This window comes from Pavona decussata, unplaced genomic scaffold (genome assembly GCF_977016875.1).
Source record: "Pavona decussata unplaced genomic scaffold, jaPavDecu1.1 SCAFFOLD_912, whole genome shotgun sequence".
Classification (NCBI taxonomy): domain Eukaryota; kingdom Metazoa; phylum Cnidaria; class Anthozoa; order Scleractinia; family Agariciidae; genus Pavona; species Pavona decussata.
Genome location: NW_028145943.1, coordinates 282,971 through 302,500, shown reverse-complemented (window position 1 = coordinate 302,500; position 19,530 = coordinate 282,971). Strand labels below are relative to the sequence as shown.

General features: G+C 37.6%; 2 protein-coding genes and 1 pseudogene across 3 annotated transcripts in view; 1 reads left to right on the top strand and 2 right to left on the bottom strand.

Annotated features, from left to right (window-relative positions):
• Nucleotides 1–19,530, bottom strand: part of LOC146448459 (E3 ubiquitin-protein ligase TRIM45-like) — a 216,495-nt gene that overhangs the window by 19,414 nt on the left and 177,551 nt on the right. The window lies entirely within an intron of this gene.
• LOC146448484 (E3 ubiquitin-protein ligase TRIM45-like) overlaps nt 1–19,530 on the bottom strand; it is a 75,762-nt pseudogene that overhangs the window by 50,889 nt on the left and 5,343 nt on the right. The gene's annotated exons all lie outside the window — the stretch shown is intronic.
• On the top strand, nt 14,135–17,706 carry LOC146448485 (uncharacterized). Its single transcript, XM_085102560.1, has 3 exons — nt 14,135–14,746; nt 15,718–16,222; nt 16,661–17,706. Exons 1-3 carry the CDS (start codon nt 14,135–14,137, stop codon nt 17,704–17,706), a joined length of 2,163 nt encoding a protein of 720 aa, XP_084958686.1.

Sequence of the window (19,530 nt, the reverse complement as noted above, 5' to 3'; positions counted from 1 at the left end):
TCCACGCGCACACAAATACAAGTTTTTTGTGGTGCGAAATTTAGGTGATTTAAGTTTTGTTCATAAAGCTAACTAAACCTCGAGTTTAAAAATCTTCACCCCTCTAGCTCTATAAGCCATATTCCTCTGTAAAAAGTTTCTGAGGATACCTATCTTTCGAGTTAGGAACCGAGTAAGGAACCGAGTTAGGAACCGAGTAAGGAACCTTGTTGGGAACCGAGTTGGGAACCGAGTTAGGAACCGAGTTGGGAACCGAGTTAGGAATCCATATATCGATTAGATATATATGTACCGATTGGCTTTATCTTTCATCTGGGGAGAGAAAACTTCTTGCGTTCCTGTAACAGTTGCCAGGTTGGAATCCATCAGTAGAAAGTGTCCATAATCCCAAAGTATGAATATTATATCTACGCCAGAACGTAAACACCGTACATTTTTAGACTGTGATTTTAGCTCTCCTGTAGCTCACTAAACCTTCTATTTTATGTGGTAAATTTCTTAAGTCGCCGTCTTTCACCTCAGCTGGCCACACTTCCATGCGATTGTTTGATTTTGCCAGGTTCATTCCTGAAAGTCATCATTGTGGTTCAGAAACATAGTAATTTTCAGGTAGATCGAAACCGATTAACAGCGTACGTTATGGAGATAAAAACGGATTCGAGTAATTTATCTCCGACAGGACAGTATGGCCGAAGGTTGAAAACAGCATAACCAACATTCCAGGAACGCCTCGGGCTCGTATCTCGCCTTCATACTTGTTCACTGCGATTTTCAATCTATCGAAGTCACGCTTTTAAAGGCACACCACAGGATTTCTCTCAAGAGTTTGCAGCTGTTGCGTATTCTTGGGTTCCAGAACACGATAAATAGAGGATATTACATGACCGCGCGGAGATACGAAATTTCTCTTCGAGTGTTGAAAAATATTTCACGAGTGAGCGCAGCGAATGAGGGAAATAATTTTCAACACGAGAAGAGAAATTTCGTATCTCCAAGCGGCCATGTAATGTTCTGTTTATTATATTAACACCAATGAAATACCAACTCATTGCAAAAGGCGCGATTTATCATGAACCATAGCAGCGGTGATCTTTTCACGTGTGAAGATAACATGTTAATTTCACGTGTGAAGATATCATGTTCTCGCGCGAAAGCTCACCTGGTATTTCATTGGTGTTTATATAATAAATACAATAAATTATTCACGGCTAAAATCAAAGACCTTCGCTCTACAATATCTCGCCAAAAATCATCCAAACCGCGTTCGAATTGCTCGTTTTGGCAATACTTCTTTTGATCAGCGGCTCTTTTAAAATTGGCGATAAACAACTATGTATTTGACCACTCGATCTTTCCTGACATCATCAGCCTGTGAAAACCTGCGGTTGAGACCATTGCATGACTTAAAATTAATTTCGATGTCCGAGATTTGACACGATCCAGATTTCAAGTACATAATAGCGTTAAATCGCTTAATGACTTGCTTGTTTCCTTAGAATTCAGCAAACCTTTCTTTCCGCGAAAGCGTGGGGCGCGCGAAACCTAATGGTGTTCGACAAGGAGCAAATGAGAAGAGAGAGAAGCGGGATTGGATGAAAACGCCAACAGAGGCTACACATAGGCTGCGTGGCGGTCTTCTTCTTTCGGGACTCGCAATATCTTTTCTGCTCTTTCTCGTGCCCCTCTCGTTCACATTTGAACTTTAGTCTTAGAAAAACATGGTTTAAGTTTCGTTGTAAACTGCTTCATTGATCCATTGTTAGATCGATTAAAACAAAGTTATTACAAGAAAGTTGTTGAACAATGAGTGGTCACCCCGACTATAACCTGACTGATTCAACTTCAAATAGGGCATTCTATTTCTAACCAGGCGAAACCCCTAGTTTAGAGGTAAAGTGCTGGTCGGAACTGATGCTAGGCTAATACAAAGACGATTTACTTTGAAAATCAACAACAACAACAAAAAAAAGCCAAAAACTTGTCTCAAATCAATAACCATATCGCCCAAAGTCTGTCAAACTCGCTTGCCAACTCCTTTCTCGGTTCCCAACTCGGTTCCTAACTCGGTTTCCAACTCGGTTCCTAACTCGGTTCCTAACTCGGTTCCCAACTCGGTTCCTAACTCGGTTCCTAACTCGGTTCCTAACTCGGTTGTTAGTTTATCTCCATGTTTCTTTTCTTCAGGCTCAATAGTGCTCTTACAGTAACTTGCTCTTTAGACTGATGAAAATTGCAAAGTCCCGGCAATCATAACACTACAAAACTAGCAAGTGAAGATAAAGCAGCACCCCCCCCCCCCCCCCCAAATATGTTATCATTTTACATCTCTTTTATAACGAGAACTTTGCAATAATTTGACATTTAAAAATCCGAAAAAATTACGGTACAGATTCTGGGGCGTAGCTAGACCATTTACAGTCAATCCAGGTCACGCGTAAACAGTAATTCCAAGAATGAAATGAACATTTGAATTACTCTTTGTAATGTCCGACGTGTGAATGAAATATTGCACATCTCTCTGCAAATCGTTCCGAAAAAGACGCATTAACTGAAAAAAAGATTCAAAATACTTGGGAAACAATTGTTATTCTTGAAATATTCAATTTTGCAATGTAAAGGAAAATTCATAGCTTTATACTGTCAATAAGCTAGGGAAATTTATACGGGAACTCTGAAATATCGTTGGCAATTTTGAAAACTGACATGTAAATTTCAAAACTCCGTTCAAAATTTCAAAAATATCGTTCACGCGTGACCTGGGTTGACTGTAAAATTAAAAACGGCTAGGATGCTTGAAAATGCTGGCATTTTCCGCGACAATTTTTCCAAAATACAGCAAGTGACATGAATTACATTTTGCGGGCTTTTAAGTTGAGTGAAAGCGTGGATTTTAGCAGAAGGCAAGACTTTCAGCTTTATGAGTAGACAACCATAAATGTCAACCCTGTTTTTCCCAATACGCCACCACCCTAAGTCAACAAATAGAATTTGATTATATCCAAAAAAAAAAAAAAAATTAAAAATACAAAAAAAAAAACAAGGCTCAGTTCTTATAACAAATCCGCCCCGGTTCTCCGACAATGAAGCCGTCACTTTCCTTTTACCGGGAAGTATTATCTCAGAAAAAAAAAATTAAGGGGGTTTCTCTGATGTATATTTATCTTCAAGTGAGCTACAACTGAGTAACTTACACATAAGCAAATATAAGTGTTATTCGCGTGTACACATATTGTGAACAACTGGCGAGCTTGCTTTTGTGTACAGTTTAAACAAAGACGAAACAGCAAAAAACAATGGTTCTCTGTGGTACTCCAAATCTTACGTTTCTAGTTTAAAACGGAATTACAGCAATTATTATGAAGAGACAAACTATGTTTGTCATAAATTTGTTAACTGAGTATTTTCCTAAAGGAAAATCACTCTACTGATTCATGACCCTCATGAACACACTCTATAGATCATATTCTTGCACATTACTCCCCAAAAGTGTCTTGGTAAGGTAACAAGGTAACAAGGTAACAAGGTAAAAAGGTAACAAAGTAACAGAGTAACAAGGTAATAGAGTAACAAGGTAACAAGGTAACAAGGTAACAGAGTAACAATTTATGTAACAGAGTAACAAGGTAACAAGGTAACAAGGTAACAGAGTAACAAGGTAACAGGGTAAAAAGGTAACAAGGTAACAAAGTAACAAGGTAACAAGGTAACAAGGTAACAGAGTAACAAGGTAACAAGGTAACAAAGTTACAAGGCAACAAGGTAACAAGGTAACAAGGTAACAGAGTAAAAAGGTAACAAGGTAATAAGGTAACAGGGTAACAAGGTAACAAGGTAACAGAGTAACAAGGTAACAAGGTAAAAAGGTAACAGAGTAACAAGGTAACAAGGTAACAGAGTAACAAGGTAATAGGGGAACAGAGTAACAAGGTAACAAGGTAACAAGGTAACAGAGTAACAAGGTAACAAGGTAACAAGGTTACAAGGTAACAAGGTGACAGAGTAACAAGGTAACAAGGTAACAGAGTAACAAGGTAACAGGGTAACAGAGTAACAAGGTAACAAGGTAAAAAGGTAACAGAGTAACAAGGTAACAAGGTAACAAGGTAACAAGGTAACAGAGTAACAAGGTAACAAGGTAACAAGGTAACAAAGTAACAAGGTAACAAGGTAACAAGGTAACAGAGTAACAAGGTAACAAGGTAACAAGGTAACAAGGTAACAAAGTAACAGAGTAACAAAGTAACAAGGTAACAAGGTAACAAGGTTACAAGGTTACAAGGTAACAAGGTAACAAGGTAACAGAGTAAAAAGGTAACAAGGTAACAAGGTAACAAGGTAACAGAGTAACAAGGTAACAGAGCAACAAGGTAACAAGGTAACATAGTAACAGGGTAACAAGGTAACAGAGTAACAAGGTAACAAGGTAACAAGGTAACAAGGTAACAGAGTAAAAAGGTAACAAGGTAACAAGGTAACAAGGTAACAGAGTAACAAGGTAACAGGGTAACAGAGTAGCAAGGTAACAAGGTAACAAGGTAACAAAGTAACAGAATAACAAGGTAACAAAGTAACAAGGTACCAAGGTAACAAGGTAACAGAGTAACAAGGTAACAAGGTAACAAGGTAACAGGGTAACAAGGTAACAAGGTAACAAGGTAACAAGGTAACAAGGTAACAGAGTAACAAGGTAACAAGGTAACAAGGTAACAGGGTAACAAGATAACAAGGTAACAGAGTAACAAGGTAACAAGGTAACAGAGTAACAAGGTAACAGAGCAACAAGGTAACAAGGTAACATAGTAACAGGGTAACAAGGTAACAGAGTAACAAGGTAACAAGGTAACAGAGTAACAAGGTAACAGGGTAACAGAGTAGCAAGGTAACAAGGTAACAAGGTAACAAAGTAACAGAATAACAAGGTAACAAAGTAACAAGGTACCAAGGTAACAAGGTAACAGAGTAACAAGGTAATAAGGTAACAAGGTAACAAGGTAACAAGGTAACAAGGTAACAAAGTAACAAAGTAACAAAGTAACAAGGTAACAAGGTAACAAGGTAACAGAGTAACAAGGTAACAAGGTAACAAGGTAACAGGGTAACAAGGTAACAAGGTAACAAGGTAACAAGGTAACAAGGTAACAGAGTAACAAGGTAACAAGGTAACAAGGTAACAGAGTAACAAGGTAACAGAGTAACAAGGTAACAAGGTAACAAGGTAACAGGGTAACAAGGTAACAAGGTAACAAGGTAACAAGGTAACAGAGTAACAAGGTAACAAGGTAACAAGGTAACAGGGTAACAAGATAACAAGGTAACAGAGTAACAAGGTAACAAGGTAACAGAGTAACAAGGTAACAGAGCAACAAGGTAACAAGGTAACATAGTAACAGGGTAACAAGGTAACAGAGTAACAAGGTAACAAGGTAACAGAGTAACAAGGTAACAGGGTAACAGAGTAGCAAGGTAACAAGGTAACAAGGTAACAAAGTAACAGAATAACAAGGTAACAAAGTAACAAGGTACCAAGGTAACAAGGTAACAGAGTAACAAGGTAATAAGGTAAAAAGGTAACAAGGTAACAAGGTAACAAAGTAACAAAGTAACAAAGTAACAAGGTAACAAGGTAACAAGGTAACAAGGTAACAGAGTAACAAGGTAACAAGGTAACAAGGTAACAGGGTAACAAGGTAACAAGGTAACAAGGTAACAAGGTAACAGAGTAACAAGGTAACAAGGTAACAAGGTAACAGAGTAACAAGGTAACAGAGTAACAAGGTAACAAGGTAACAAGGTAACAGGGTAACAAGGTAACAAGGTAACAAGGTAACAAGGTAACAGAGTAACAAGGTAACAAGGTAACAAGGTAACAGGGTAACAAGATAACAAGGTAACAGAGTAAAAAGGTAACAAGGTAACAGAGTAACAAGGTAACAGGGTAACAGAGTAACAAGGTAACAAGGTAACAGAGTAACAATTTATGTAACACAGTAACAAGGTAACAAGGTAACAGAGTAGTCAAGGTAACAGGGTAACAAGGTAACAAGGTAACAAGGTAACATGTCACAAGGTAACAGAGTAACAAAGTAACAGAGTAACAAGGTAACAGAGTAACAAGGTAACAAGGTAAAAGAGTAACAAGGTAACAGGGCAACAGAGTAACAAGGTAACAAGGTAACAGAGTAACAAGGTAACAAGGTAACAGAATATCAAGGTAACAAGGTAACAAGCTAACAGAGTAGCAAGGTAACAGGGTAACAGAGTAACAAGGTAACAAAGTAACAAGGTAACAAAGTAACAAGGTAACAGAGTAACAAGGTAAAAAGGTAACAAAGTAACAAGGTAACAAGGTAACAAGGTAACAAGGTAACAGAGTAACTAGGTAACACAGTAACAAGGTAACAAGATAACAGAGTAACAAGGTAACAAGGTAACAAGGTAACAAGGTAACAAAGTAACAAAGTAACAAAGTAACAAAGTAACAAGGTTACAAGGTAACAAGGTAACAAGGTAACAGAGTAACAAGGTAACAAGGTAACAAGGTTACAAGGTAACAAGGTAACAGAGTAACAAGGTAACAAGGTAATAAGGTAACAGAGTAACAACGTAACAAGGTAACAGAGTAACAAGGTAACAAGGTAACAGAGTAACAAGGTAACAAGGTAACAGCGTAACAAGGTAACAGGGTAACAGAGTAACAAGGTAACAAGGTAACAAGGTAACAGAGTAACAAGGTAACAAGGTAAAAAGGTAACAAGGTTACAAGGTAACAAGGTAACAGAGTAACAAGGTAACAAGGTAACAGAGTAACAAGGTAACAAGGTAACAAGGTAACAAGGTAACAGGGTAACAAGGTAACAAGGTAACAGAGTAACAAGGTAACAAGGTAACAGAGTAACAAGGTAACAAGGTAAGAGAGTAACAAGGTAACAGGGTAACGTAGTAACAAGGTAACAAGGTAACAAAGTAACAGAATAACAAGGTAACAAAGTAACAAGGTAACAAGGTAACAAGGTAACAGAGTAACAAGGTAACAAGGTAACAAGGTAACAAGGTAACAAGGTAACAAAGTAACAAAGTAACAAAGTAACAAGGTAACAAGGTAACAAGGTAACAAGGTTACAAGGTTACAAGGTAACAAGGTAACAAGGTAACAGAGTAACAATGTAACAAGGTAACAAGGTAACAGAGTAACAAGTTAACAAGGTAACAAGGTAACAAGGTAACAAGGTAACAAGGTAACAGGGTAACAAGGTAACAAGGTAACAGAGTAACAAGGTAACAAGGTAACAAGGTAACAGGGTAACAAGGTAACAGAGTAACAAGGTAACAAGGTAACAGAGTAACAAGGTAACAGGGTAACAGAGTGGCAAGGTAACAAGGTTACAAGGTAACAAAGTAACAGAATAACAAGGTAACAAAGTTAGAAGGTAACAAGGTAACAAGGTAACAGAGTAACAAGGTAACAAGGTAACAAGGTAACAAAGTAACAAAGTAACAAAGTAACAAGGTAACAAGGTAACAAGGTAACAAGGTAGCAGAGTAACAAGGTAACAAGGTAACAAGGTAACAGGGTAACAAGGTAACAAGGTAACAAGGTAACAGAGTAACAAGGTAACAAGGTAACAGAGTAACAAGGTAACAAGGTAACAAGGTAACAGAGTAACAAGGTAACAAGGTAACAAGGTAACAAGGTAACAGGGTAACAAGGTAGCAAGGTAACAGAGTAACAAGGTAACAAGGTAACAAGGTAACAGGGTAACAAGGTAACAAGGTAACAGAGTAACAAGGTAACAAGGTAACAGAATATCAAGGTAACAAGGTAACAAGCTAACAGAGTAGCAAGGTAACAGGGTAACAGAGTAACAAGGTAACAAAGTAACAAGGTAACAAAGTAACAAGGTAACAGAGTAACAAGGTAAAAAGGTAACAAAGTAACAAGGTAACAAGGTAACAAGGTAACAAGGTAACAGAGTAACTAGGTAACACAGTAACAAGGTAACAAGATAACAGAGTAACAAGGTAACAAGGTAACAAGGTAACAAGGTAACAAAGTAACAAAGTAACAAAGTAACAAAGTAACAAGGTTACAAGGTAACAAGGTAACAAGGTAACAGAGTAACAAGGTAACAAGGTAACAAGGTTACAAGGTAACAAGGTAACAGAGTAACAAGGTAACAAGGTAATAAGGTAACAGAGTAACAACGTAACAAGGTAACAGAGTAACAAGGTAACAAGGTAACAGAGTAACAAGGTAACAAGGTAACAGCGTAACAAGGTAACAGGGTAACAGAGTAACAAGGTAACAAGGTAACAAGGTAACAGAGTAACAAGGTAACAAGGTAAAAAGGTAACAAGGTTACAAGGTAACAAGGTAACAGAGTAACAAGGTAACAAGGTAACAGAGTAACAAGGTAACAAGGTAACAAGGTAACAAGGTAACAGGGTAACAAGGTAACAAGGTAACAGAGTAACAAGGTAACAAGGTAACAGAGTAACAAGGTAACAAGGTAAGAGAGTAACAAGGTAACAGGGTAACGTAGTAACAAGGTAACAAGGTAACAAAGTAACAGAATAACAAGGTAACAAAGTAACAAGGTAACAAGGTAACAAGGTAACAGAGTAACAAGGTAACAAGGTAACAAGGTAACAAGGTAACAAGGTAACAAAGTAACAAAGTAACAAAGTAACAAGGTAACAAGGTAACAAGGTAACAAGGTTACAAGGTTACAAGGTAACAAGGTAACAAGGTAACAGAGTAACAATGTAACAAGGTAACAAGGTAACAGAGTAACAAGTTAACAAGGTAACAAGGTAACAAGGTAACAAGGTAACAAGGTAACAGGGTAACAAGGTAACAAGGTAACAGAGTAACAAGGTAACAAGGTAACAAGGTAACAGGGTAACAAGGTAACAGAGTAACAAGGTAACAAGGTAACAGAGTAACAAGGTAACAGGGTAACAGAGTGGCAAGGTAACAAGGTTACAAGGTAACAAAGTAACAGAATAACAAGGTAACAAAGTTAGAAGGTAACAAGGTAACAAGGTAACAGAGTAACAAGGTAACAAGGTAACAAGGTAACAAAGTAACAAAGTAACAAAGTAACAAGGTAACAAGGTAACAAGGTAACAAGGTAGCAGAGTAACAAGGTAACAAGGTAACAAGGTAACAGGGTAACAAGGTAACAAGGTAACAAGGTAACAGAGTAACAAGGTAACAAGGTAACAGAGTAACAAGGTAACAAGGTAACAAGGTAACAGAGTAACAAGGTAACAAGGTAACAAGGTAACAAGGTAACAGGGTAACAAGGTAGCAAGGTAACAGAGTAACAAGGTAACAAGGTAACAAGGTAACAGGGTAACAAGGTAACAAGGTAACAGAGTAACAAGGTAACAAGGTAACAGAGTAACAAGGTAACAAGGTAACAAGGTAACAGGGTAACAAGGTAACAAGGTAACAGAGTAACAAGGTAACAAGGTAACAGAGTAACAAGGTAACAAGGTAAGAGAGTAACAAGGTAACAGGGTAACAGAGTAACAAGGTAACAAGGTAACAAGGTAACAGAATAACAAGGTAACAAAGTAACAAGGTAACAAGGTAACAAGGTAACAGTATCAAGGTAACAAGGTAACAAGGTAACAAGGTAACAAAGTAACAAAGTAACAAAGTAACAAGGTAACAAGGTAACAAGGTTACAAGGTTACAAGGTAACAAGGTAACAAGGTAACAGAGTAACAATGTAACAAGGTAACAAGGTAACAGAGTAACAAGGTAACAAGGTAACAAGGTAACAGAGTAACAAGGTAACAGAGTAACAAGGTAACAAGGTAACAAGGTAACAAGGTAACAGGGTAACAAGGTAACAAGGTAACAGAGTAACAAGGTAACAAGGTAACAAGGTAACAGGGTAACAAGGTAACAGAGTAACAAGGTAACAAGGTAACAGAGTAACAAGGTAACAGGGTAACAGAGTGGCAAGGTAACAAGGTTACAAGGTAACAAAGTAACAGAATAACAAGGTAACAAAGTAACAAGGTAACAAGGTAACAAGGTAACAAGGTAACAGAGTAACAAGGTAACAAGGTAACAAGGCAACAAGGTAACAAGGTAACAGAGTAACAACGTAACACAGTAACAAGGTAACAAGATAACAGAGTAACAAGGTAACAAGGTAACAAGGTAACAAGGTAACAAGGTAACAAAGTAACAAAGTAACAAAGTAACAAAGTAACAAGGTTACAAGGTAACAAGGTAACAAGGTAACAGAGTAACAAGGTAACAAGGTAACAAGGTTACAAGGTAACAAGGTAACAGAGTAACAAGGTAACAAGGTAACAAGGTAACAAGGTAACAAGGTAACATGTCACAAGGTAACAGAGTAACAAAGTAACAGATTAACAAGGTAACAGAGTAACAAGGTAACAAGGTAAAAGAGTAACAAGGTAACAGGGCAACAGAGTAACAAGGTAACAAGGTAACAGAGTAACAAGGTAACAAGGTAACAGAATATCAAGGTAACAAGGTAACAAGCTAACAGAGTAGCAAGGTAACAAGGTAACAAGGTAACAAGGTAACAAGGTAACAAGGTAACATGTCACAAGGTAACAGAGTAACAAAGTAACAGATTAACAAGGTAACAGAGTAACAAGGTAACAAGGTAAAAGAGTAACAAGGTAACAGGGCAACAGAGTAACAAGGTAACAAGGTAACAGAGTAACAAGGTAACAAGGTAACAGAATATCAAGGTAACAAGGTAACAAGCTAACAGAGTAGCAAGGTAACAAGGTAACAAGGTAACAAGGTAACAAGGTAACAAGGTAACATGTCACAAGGTAACAGAGTAACAAAGTAACAGAGTAACAAGGTAACAGAGTAACAAGGTAACAAGGTAAAAGAGTAACAAGGTAACAGGGCAACAGAGTAACAAGGTAACAAGGTAACAGAATATCAAGGTAACAAGGTAACAAGCTAACAGAGTAGCAAGGTAACAGGGTAACAGAGTAACAAGGTAACAAAGTAACAAGGTAACAAAGTAACAAGGTAACAGAGTAACAAGGTAACAAGGTAACAAAGTAACAAGGTAACAAGGTAACAAGGTAACAGAGTAACAAGGTAACACAGTAACAAGGTAACAAGATAACAGAGTAACAAGGTAACAAGGTAACAAGGTAACAAGGTAACAAAGTAACAAAGTAACAAAGTAACAAGGTTACAAGGTAACAAGGTAACAAGGTAACAGAGTAACAAGGTAACAAGGTAACAAGGTTACAAGGTAACAAGGTAACAGAGTAACAAGGTAACAAGGTAATAAGGTAACAGAGTAACAACGTAACAAGGTAACAGAGTAACAAGGTAACAAGGTAACAGAGTAACAAGGTAACAAGGTAACAGCGTAACAAGGTAACAGGGTAACAGAGTAACAAGGTAACAAGGTAACAAGGTAACAGAGTAACAAGGTAACAAGGTAACAAGGTTACAAGGTAACAAGGTAACAGAGTAACAAGGTAACAAGGTAACAGAGTAACAAGGTAACAAGGTAACAAGGTAACAAGGTAACAGGGTAACAAGGTAACAAGGTAACAGAGTAACAAGGTAACAAGGTAACAGAGTAACAAGGTAACAAGGTAAGAGAGTAACAAGGTAACAGGGTAACAGAGTAACAAGGTAACAAGGTAACAAAGTAACAGAATAACAAGGTAACAAAGTAACAAGGTAACAAGGTAACAAGGTAACAGAGTAACAAGGTAACAAGGTAACAAGGTAACAAGGTAACAAGGTAACAAGGTAACAAGGTAACAAAGTAACAAAGTAACAAAGTAACAAGGTAACAAGGTAACAAGGTAACAAGGTTACAAGGTTACAAGGTAACAAGGTAACAAGGTAACAGAGTAACAATGTAACAAGGTAACAAGGTAACAGAGTAACAAGTTAACAAGGTAACAAGGTAACAAGGTAACAAGGTAACAGGGTAACAAGGTAACAAGGTAACAGAGTAACAAGGTAACAAGGTAACAAGGTAACAGGGTAACAAGGTAACAGAGTAACAAGGTAACAAGGTAACAGAGTAACAAGGTAACAGGGTAACAGAGTGGCAAGGTAACAAGGTTACAAGGTAACAAAGTAACAGAATAACAAGGTAACAAAGTAACAAGGTAACAAGGTAACAAGGTAACAGAGTAACAAGGTAACAAGGTAACAAGGTAACAAAGTAACAAAGTAACAAAGTAACAAGGTAACAAGGTAACAAGGTAACAAGGTAGCAGAGTAACATGGTAACAAGGTAACAAGGTAACAGGGTAACAAGGTAACAAGTTAACAAGGTAACAGAGTAACAAGGTAACAACGTAACAGAGTAACAAGGTAACAAGGTAACAAGGTAACAGAGTAACAAGGTAACAAGGTAACAGAGTAACAAGGTAACAAGGTAACAGAGTAACAAGGTAACAAGGTAACAAGGTAACAGGGTAACAAGGTAACAAGGTAACAGGGTAACAAGGTAGCAAGGTAACAGAGTAACAAGGTAACAAGGTAACAAGGTAACAAGGTAACAGGGTAACAAGGTAACAAGGTAACAGAGTAACAAGGTAACAAGGTAACAGAGTAACAAGGTAACAAGGTAACAAGGTAACAGGGTAACAAGGTAACAAGGTAACAGAGTAACAAGGTAACAAGGTAATAGAGTAACAAGGTAACAAGGTAAGAGAGTAACAAGGTAACAGGGTAACAGAGTAACAAGGTAACAAGGTAACAAGGTAACAGAATAACAAGGTAACAAAGTAACAAGGTAACAAGGTAACAAGGTAACAGAGTATCAAGGTAACAAGGTAACAAGGTAACAAAGTAACAAAGTAACAAAGTAACAAGGTAACAAGGTAACAAGGTTACAAGGTTACAAGGTAACAAGGTAACAAGGTAACAGAGTAACAATGTAACAAGGTAACAAGGTAACAGAGTAACAAGGTAACAAGGTAACAAGGTAACAGAGTAACAAGGTAACAGAGTAACAAGGTAACAAGGTAACAAGGTAACAAGGTAACAAGGTAACAGGGTAACAAGGTAACAAGGTAACAGAGTAACAAGGTAACAAGGTAACAAGGTAACAGGGTAACAAGGTAACAGAGTAACAAGGTAACAAGGTAACAGAGTAACAAGGTAACAGGGTAACAGAGTGGCAAGGTAACAAGGTTACAAGGTAACAAAGTAACAGAATAACAAGGTAACAAAGTAACAAGGTAACAAGGTAACAAGGTAACAGAGTAACAAGGTAACAAGGTAACAAGGCAACAAGGTAACAAGGTAACAAAGTAACAAAGTAACAAAGTAACAAGGTAACAAGGTAACAAGGTAACAAGGTAACAAGGTAGCAGAGTAACAAGGTAACAAGGTAACAAGATAACAGGGTAACAAGGTAACAAGTAACAAGGTAACAGAGTAACAGAGTAACAAGGTAACAAGGTAACAGAGTAACAAGGTAACAAGGTAACAGAGTAACAAGGTAACAGAGTAACAAGGTAACAAGGTAACAAGGTAACAGGGTAACAAGGTAACAAGGTAACAGGGTAACAAGGTAACAAGGTAACAAGGTAACAGGGTAAAAAGGTAACAAGGTAACAGAGTAACAAGGTAACAAGGTAACAGAGTAACAAGGTAACAGGGTAACAGAGTAACAAGGTAACAAGGTAACAAAGTAACAGAATAACAAGGTAACAAAGTTACAAGGTAACAAGGTAACAAGGTAACAAGGTAACAAGGTAACAGAGTAACAAGGTAACAAAGTTACAGAGTAACAAGGTAACAAGGTAACAAGGTAACAGAGTAACAAGGTAACAGAGTAACAAGGTAACAAGGTAACAAGGTAACAAGGTAACAGGGTAACAAGGTAACAAGGTAACAAGGTAACAGGGTAACAGGGTAACAGAGTAACATTGGGGACATAATGATTTCGAAAAGAATTTGGGTACATACTTATCAAAATAAAAAGTGGGTACATACTCATCAGAATAAAAAGTGAGGACATAATAATTACCATATATGAAGTACCTACCCGTATGAAGTACCTACCTTGTGTGGACACTCTCCCGCCATATTGATTGCTGTGCATCGCTTTCGGGGATCTTCGCGTCCGGGGATTAAAAAATGGCACAGCAGCAGGAGCAGCAACTGCGTCAACTGCTTCAGGAAGTTCGAGTGTTAACAGATCAAATGTCTCAGCCAACATCGAGTGTTAATGCTGAAGTATCCCGTGTTTTTGGACGCTCGCAAGTTAATCCAAGTTCGAGCCTAACTCAAAATGCAGTTGCAAGTTCTTCGCATTTCAGGCGCCTCACGAACATGAGACGAATTGGCACCTCCAATATAAGGAACAGAACAAATCGACCAAGATCCAAGGCGAAAGAAAATACTCCATTCTTGTGTGATTTGATATTACTTGTTGGCCCAGCAGAAAGTGTTGTGCCGCGCCAGGGAAGGAGAATAGCATTAACTGAGCATGGTCTCGTGCTTAGTGCTTGTCAGTTTTCTAAAGCCATGAACGAAGTGCAGGTTGAAACAACCATAATGGAGGCGTTTGGAGAAACTATCCCTGCCCTGGTGGACATAGAAATCGTGATGTCAGTCCACAATAAGCTCGTTAAGCCGACGCTTGCACCTGGTCAAGAAGGGATTACTGGTGTGATCTTACATCGCCTTTTCAGGAACAAGCCTTTGTATGTAAGGCCTAATAAAGTGTTGCTGCCTGGTCTTGTAGAGGTGAGGCTTTAAGTAATTCGATTTGAATTCTTGCCAAGAGGATGAATGTCATTTGTTCAAGTAATGCCTAATATTGCTTTTCAACTCTTGTAAATATTTATACGCTTTTAGGCTTTTTAACAAATTTTGTAAATGATTATATAACCTACACAAAATTAAGAAAAATTATTTTCTTTATTTTACTTTTTTTAGTGAAATCTATCTGGTATTTAACATGCTATTTTACAGTGTCCCACATTAGCTTATAGCTAAAAACATAGACAGTTTAATAAAGTTTTTATTCATTCATTGCACCTTTTGCATTTGGCTGGGGACAGAAGGGCTGAGGAGATTTGTTGGGTATTAAGTCAGAGTACATAGCGTCAGGTCATGTAAAACAAACCTCTAATGGTGATAATGACAATGACAATAGTGATGATGGTAGGGTAAATAAGGGTTATGGACTCAATTCTTGGGATGTCAGAGTATATTCCTGAGATACCTGAGAAACTAAGTCTGAGGGGTGGACTATGGACTTTGGGTCACATGACAAAAGTGAATATCAACATCAGAAACAAAATTGTACCATAAAGGATTGTATCTACCATTCTTCACATCATTCCTTTGCTGTTTGTTAACATGATTAATTACTGCTTTGGGGACAACTTCCATCAATGGAAGTTGTAAATGCACACAAAAAACTTGTCACCATTTCTTCATATGATGTTTGCTTAAAATCAACACACATGTGTTATTGTTTTCTCCTTCATGTATGCCCTCATCCATATTTACTTTTGTCATGTGACCTAAAGTCCATAGTCAGACTTAAGTTACTCAAGCATCTCAGGAATGTACTCTGGCATCCCAAGAATTAAGCCCGTAACTCCTATTTACACTACTGATGATGCCCCCATGTAGAATACTAGGACTTCTTAATACATCTGCTGCTTCTCAATTTTTTTTTCTAAGTAATTCTGTTGATTGTTTTTAAGGATGTGGATACTAAAGATGATCCCGGATTTAAATTTGACGACGATGATGATGAAGTGCTAGCAGGAATGTTACCAGACCCTGTGACTAAACGTAGAACCAATCCTTACGCAGATTCAGCTGTAACAACAGCTCCTGTACTGGCCGTAGCTCATGCCACTGAAACATGTCGAAATGTTACCCAAGGCCATGATGCAACTTCAAGGGTAACAACAAATGCTGATCAGAATCTATCCAACATCCCCACAACAAGCTCGACTGTGGCACAAGCCCATCCTACAACTTCAGCTGTGACTTCCAGTCCAATACAGAGTGCAACCCTTGACAGTGAGACAGGCCCAGGGGCTACACAAGTTCATCCTACTACCGCAAGTGTAACCTCAACTCCTGGACAGAGTGTACCCTTTAACATTGACCCTGGTGTTTCACAGTCTAGTCAGTTGCTACAGCAACCACAAGTCAGTACTGATCAAAGTCCAGGGCCAAGTGGGCATATAGCAGATGCAGGTACCTGTTTCCAGGGTCTGTTGAATGAAGAAAAAATTTAGAACAGCTTAATATTAATTGATATTTATCCTTTTTTAACCATGTGCTGTGTTAAATATAATCCAACAAAAGTACTCTCTCCTATCAAAGTTTTGATAAAAGTGGCATCCACAAATGTATTGGTAGATTGGTTAAACATCCTCTATAGTAAAAGCTGTTATAGACACTAATAATACATGTAAGAGAACATAAAATCCATGTACATGTAGTTGTCATATTTTCCACCATTGATCTGAAAAATAGAAAGGAACCTAAATTTTACAAATGGCTAACAATGAATATTTAAGAGGTTGAACATTTCCAACCTGATATTTAAAATCCTGTACATGCCATTGATCATTAGATAAATCTTGTCATTCCTAGCTCTATCTCACGACCTTTTTTTTCTTTGTGTTGCAGATGATCCTTTTGTTCTTCCCTCTGTTTTAGATGCTGAGTTTTCAAAACATGTGTACCTGCATCGAGCTCTTTTAAAGGATGACCTAATAGAATTGTTCAGTGACCCCACCATGATAAATGTAAATTTAAATGTAACTGTTATTGGGAATGATGGGAATATCGAGGACGGCATAGGAGAGGGTGTTATAAGGGAGATACTAGCTAGCTTTTGGCAACTTGTGTACCATTCCTTAACTGTCGGAACACAGGAAAAAGTCCCATGCATAAGGCATGAACTTCAGAAAACACAGTGGGAAGCAATTGCACGGGTAATTGTGTTCGGTGTCAAAAGGTATAATTATTTTCCAATATTTTTGTCACGTGCTGTTATAGCATCAGTGTTGTTTGGAGAAGAAAGTATTTCAAACAGTTTCCTGTTGGAATCATTTTTACTCTATGTATCAGCAGAGGAAAGGGAAACTGTTCAAACTGCACTTGGGGATAACTTTGACCCTAATGATGAGGACCTTTTAGATTTCCTGAGCAATTTTAAGTGTTATACCAAAGTAACTGAAGGGAACATTTCACGGGTTATTCACGAATTAGCACACCAAGAGCTCCTGCAAAAGCCCAGGTACATTATTGATTGTTTTATACCAATACTTTCAGTCTTGAAAGCATACCCTGGCTTTCAAAACCTCGAGGGCTTGAAGGAAATGTATCTCGAAAAGAAGCCAACACCCAAGAAAATTATCAAGCTTCTTGATGCAAATCCCCAAAATGAACCAGAGAGAATGGCTCTGGATCATCTGAAGAGGTATATTAGGTCCCTGGATGGACAGGCTGTCTCTCAATTTTTTTCATTTTTGACAGGGGGTAATGTCATTACATGTGAATCAATCTTGGTTACATTCAGTTTGCTTGATGGGGCTGGACGTAGACCAGTAATTAGAACTTGTGGGCCCATACTTGAGCTGCCTTCCACATACCAATCATATTCAGAGCTAGCCGAGGAATTCAGCTCTCTTATAAACGAAAAGGGTGCTTGGTCGTTCAATATTGTTTGATTCCTTTAGTTTAAGTCCTTGTTACCAATGACTGCCATTTCAGGCTTGAGTGTACATATAGCATTCAATAGTTTTACAGAGTTAATGTTGGCAATTTTTACTGTTTGATGTTTAAGTGTTTTCCCAGTGAGAGACTTGGAAGTGCTTATTTTTCTTGTGTTCAAACGTATAGGTACATTCATGTTAACATAACAACAGGTCAAAGTTACGTCCATTTAAACTTCACTATTTGCCTTAAAACTTATGCCACTGGTAGGCTAGGTGTGAAATCATTGACAATGTGCCATTTAAAGAGCACAATTTCAAGCTTGCCGCTATGTTATGCAAATTCGCTTCAACTTAGCCTTTACAAACCGCTTTTTATCATTAATTATGTACCTTGATAATGGCGCAAGATGCACCGAAACGTCGGTTCCTATCACTAATATTTCTTGTTTCATGTATTTCTAAATAATAATAATAATAATAATAATAATAATAATAATAATAATAATAATAATAATAATAATAATAATAATAATAATAATAATACTAATACTAATACCAATACTAATAATAATAATAATGAGAATGAGAATGAGAATCAGAATCAGAATGATAATAATAATAATAATAATAATAATAATAAAATAATAATAATAAAATAATAATAATAATGATAATAATAACGACGACGATGATGATGATGACGATGATAATGATAAGATTTATAAACCAGTTTTTAGCATTGGACTGTAGCGATGATGGGTGGGGGGGGGGGGGGGGGGAAGGGGGGCTGTTATCCTGAGCTTAAAAAATGGCATCTCGTCTCCAACTCGCTATTCCCTGGACTACGAACACCTGAAAAGTAGAGGTGAAAAAAGAGAAAAACAAGAACTGAAAAACTAAGCTAACATACCAAGAGGTCACGAAGCTAGGCTGAGGAAAGAACACTTGGAATCAAAATAAATGATTGGAGCGAAAAAAAAAATAGCGGAGAACAGGGTTTCAGTTGTACTTAGTACTTAGCAGACACGTGCACACGAGGCGTGTTACTTAAGTCAGATCACTCGCACGTGATCCACAAAGTTGACTTCAAGTGGGTTTCACGTTTGTCAGCAAGGTCTAGTCTTTGTTTCTTTTGTTTATTCTTTAAAGAGCGCTGAAACACGTTTTAAGAGTGCCTGACAGTAACTTTCGAGAATCGCTGGCCAAGCTTGAAGAATCAAAACCCTTGATAATTTGCCTGAAGTTTACTTTTGGGGAACTATCTTCGAAAATATTATTTGAATGTTCTGGAAATTTTTAGTTTTCGAGAATTTTGGAGAAAACGAAATAACGGGTTTTGCCTCATTAATTATGCAAAAATCTCACTCAAAATTAGCCAAGTTCAATACGCTTGTGTTGAAACAGTACGCAACGCTAGAAAGCGAGGTCGGTTTTGAATAAGAGCATAACTCACCTACTTTCTATTAATGGGACCTATGTAAACTTTTGTAGAACTTTGGAGGGTTTTATGGCTCTTTGAAAAATTGACATTTTGAGGACTTCGCGATGAGGCGAAAATTGAGTAAGTTTGAAGGTTTAAAATGCATCTTGGTATGTCAGGTATCGACTCGAGAGGAACATAGTGATAAAGCTTGGGTCTTCGTCTTTAATAATACGAAATAAAAAATCTGGGCAATCAATGCACGCGCTGACGAAAACCAAAGTTAGCGAGGCTTTGTCAACAAATTTGCATAATTCGCAACTGTTGAGAAAATGCTATATTGTGGCGACAGTCGGTGAAAACCCAGGCTATCTTCAAATGGTTATTTTACCCCACATTGCATTTGTCTGTTTCTC

Bases quoted from the DNA above. Each gene is read 5' to 3' on its own strand.
- LOC146448485 (XM_085102560.1), top strand. From the start codon at position 14,135: ATGGCACAGCAGCAGGAGCAGCAACTGCGTCAACTGCTTCAGGAAGTT. The intron at 14,747-15,717 runs GTGAGGCTTTAA...ATTGTTTTTAAG, and splicing joins TGCTGCCTGGTCTTGTAGAG to GATGTGGATACTAAAGATGA. The intron at 16,223-16,660 runs GTACCTGTTTCC...TTTGTGTTGCAG, and splicing joins TGGGCATATAGCAGATGCAG to ATGATCCTTTTGTTCTTCCC.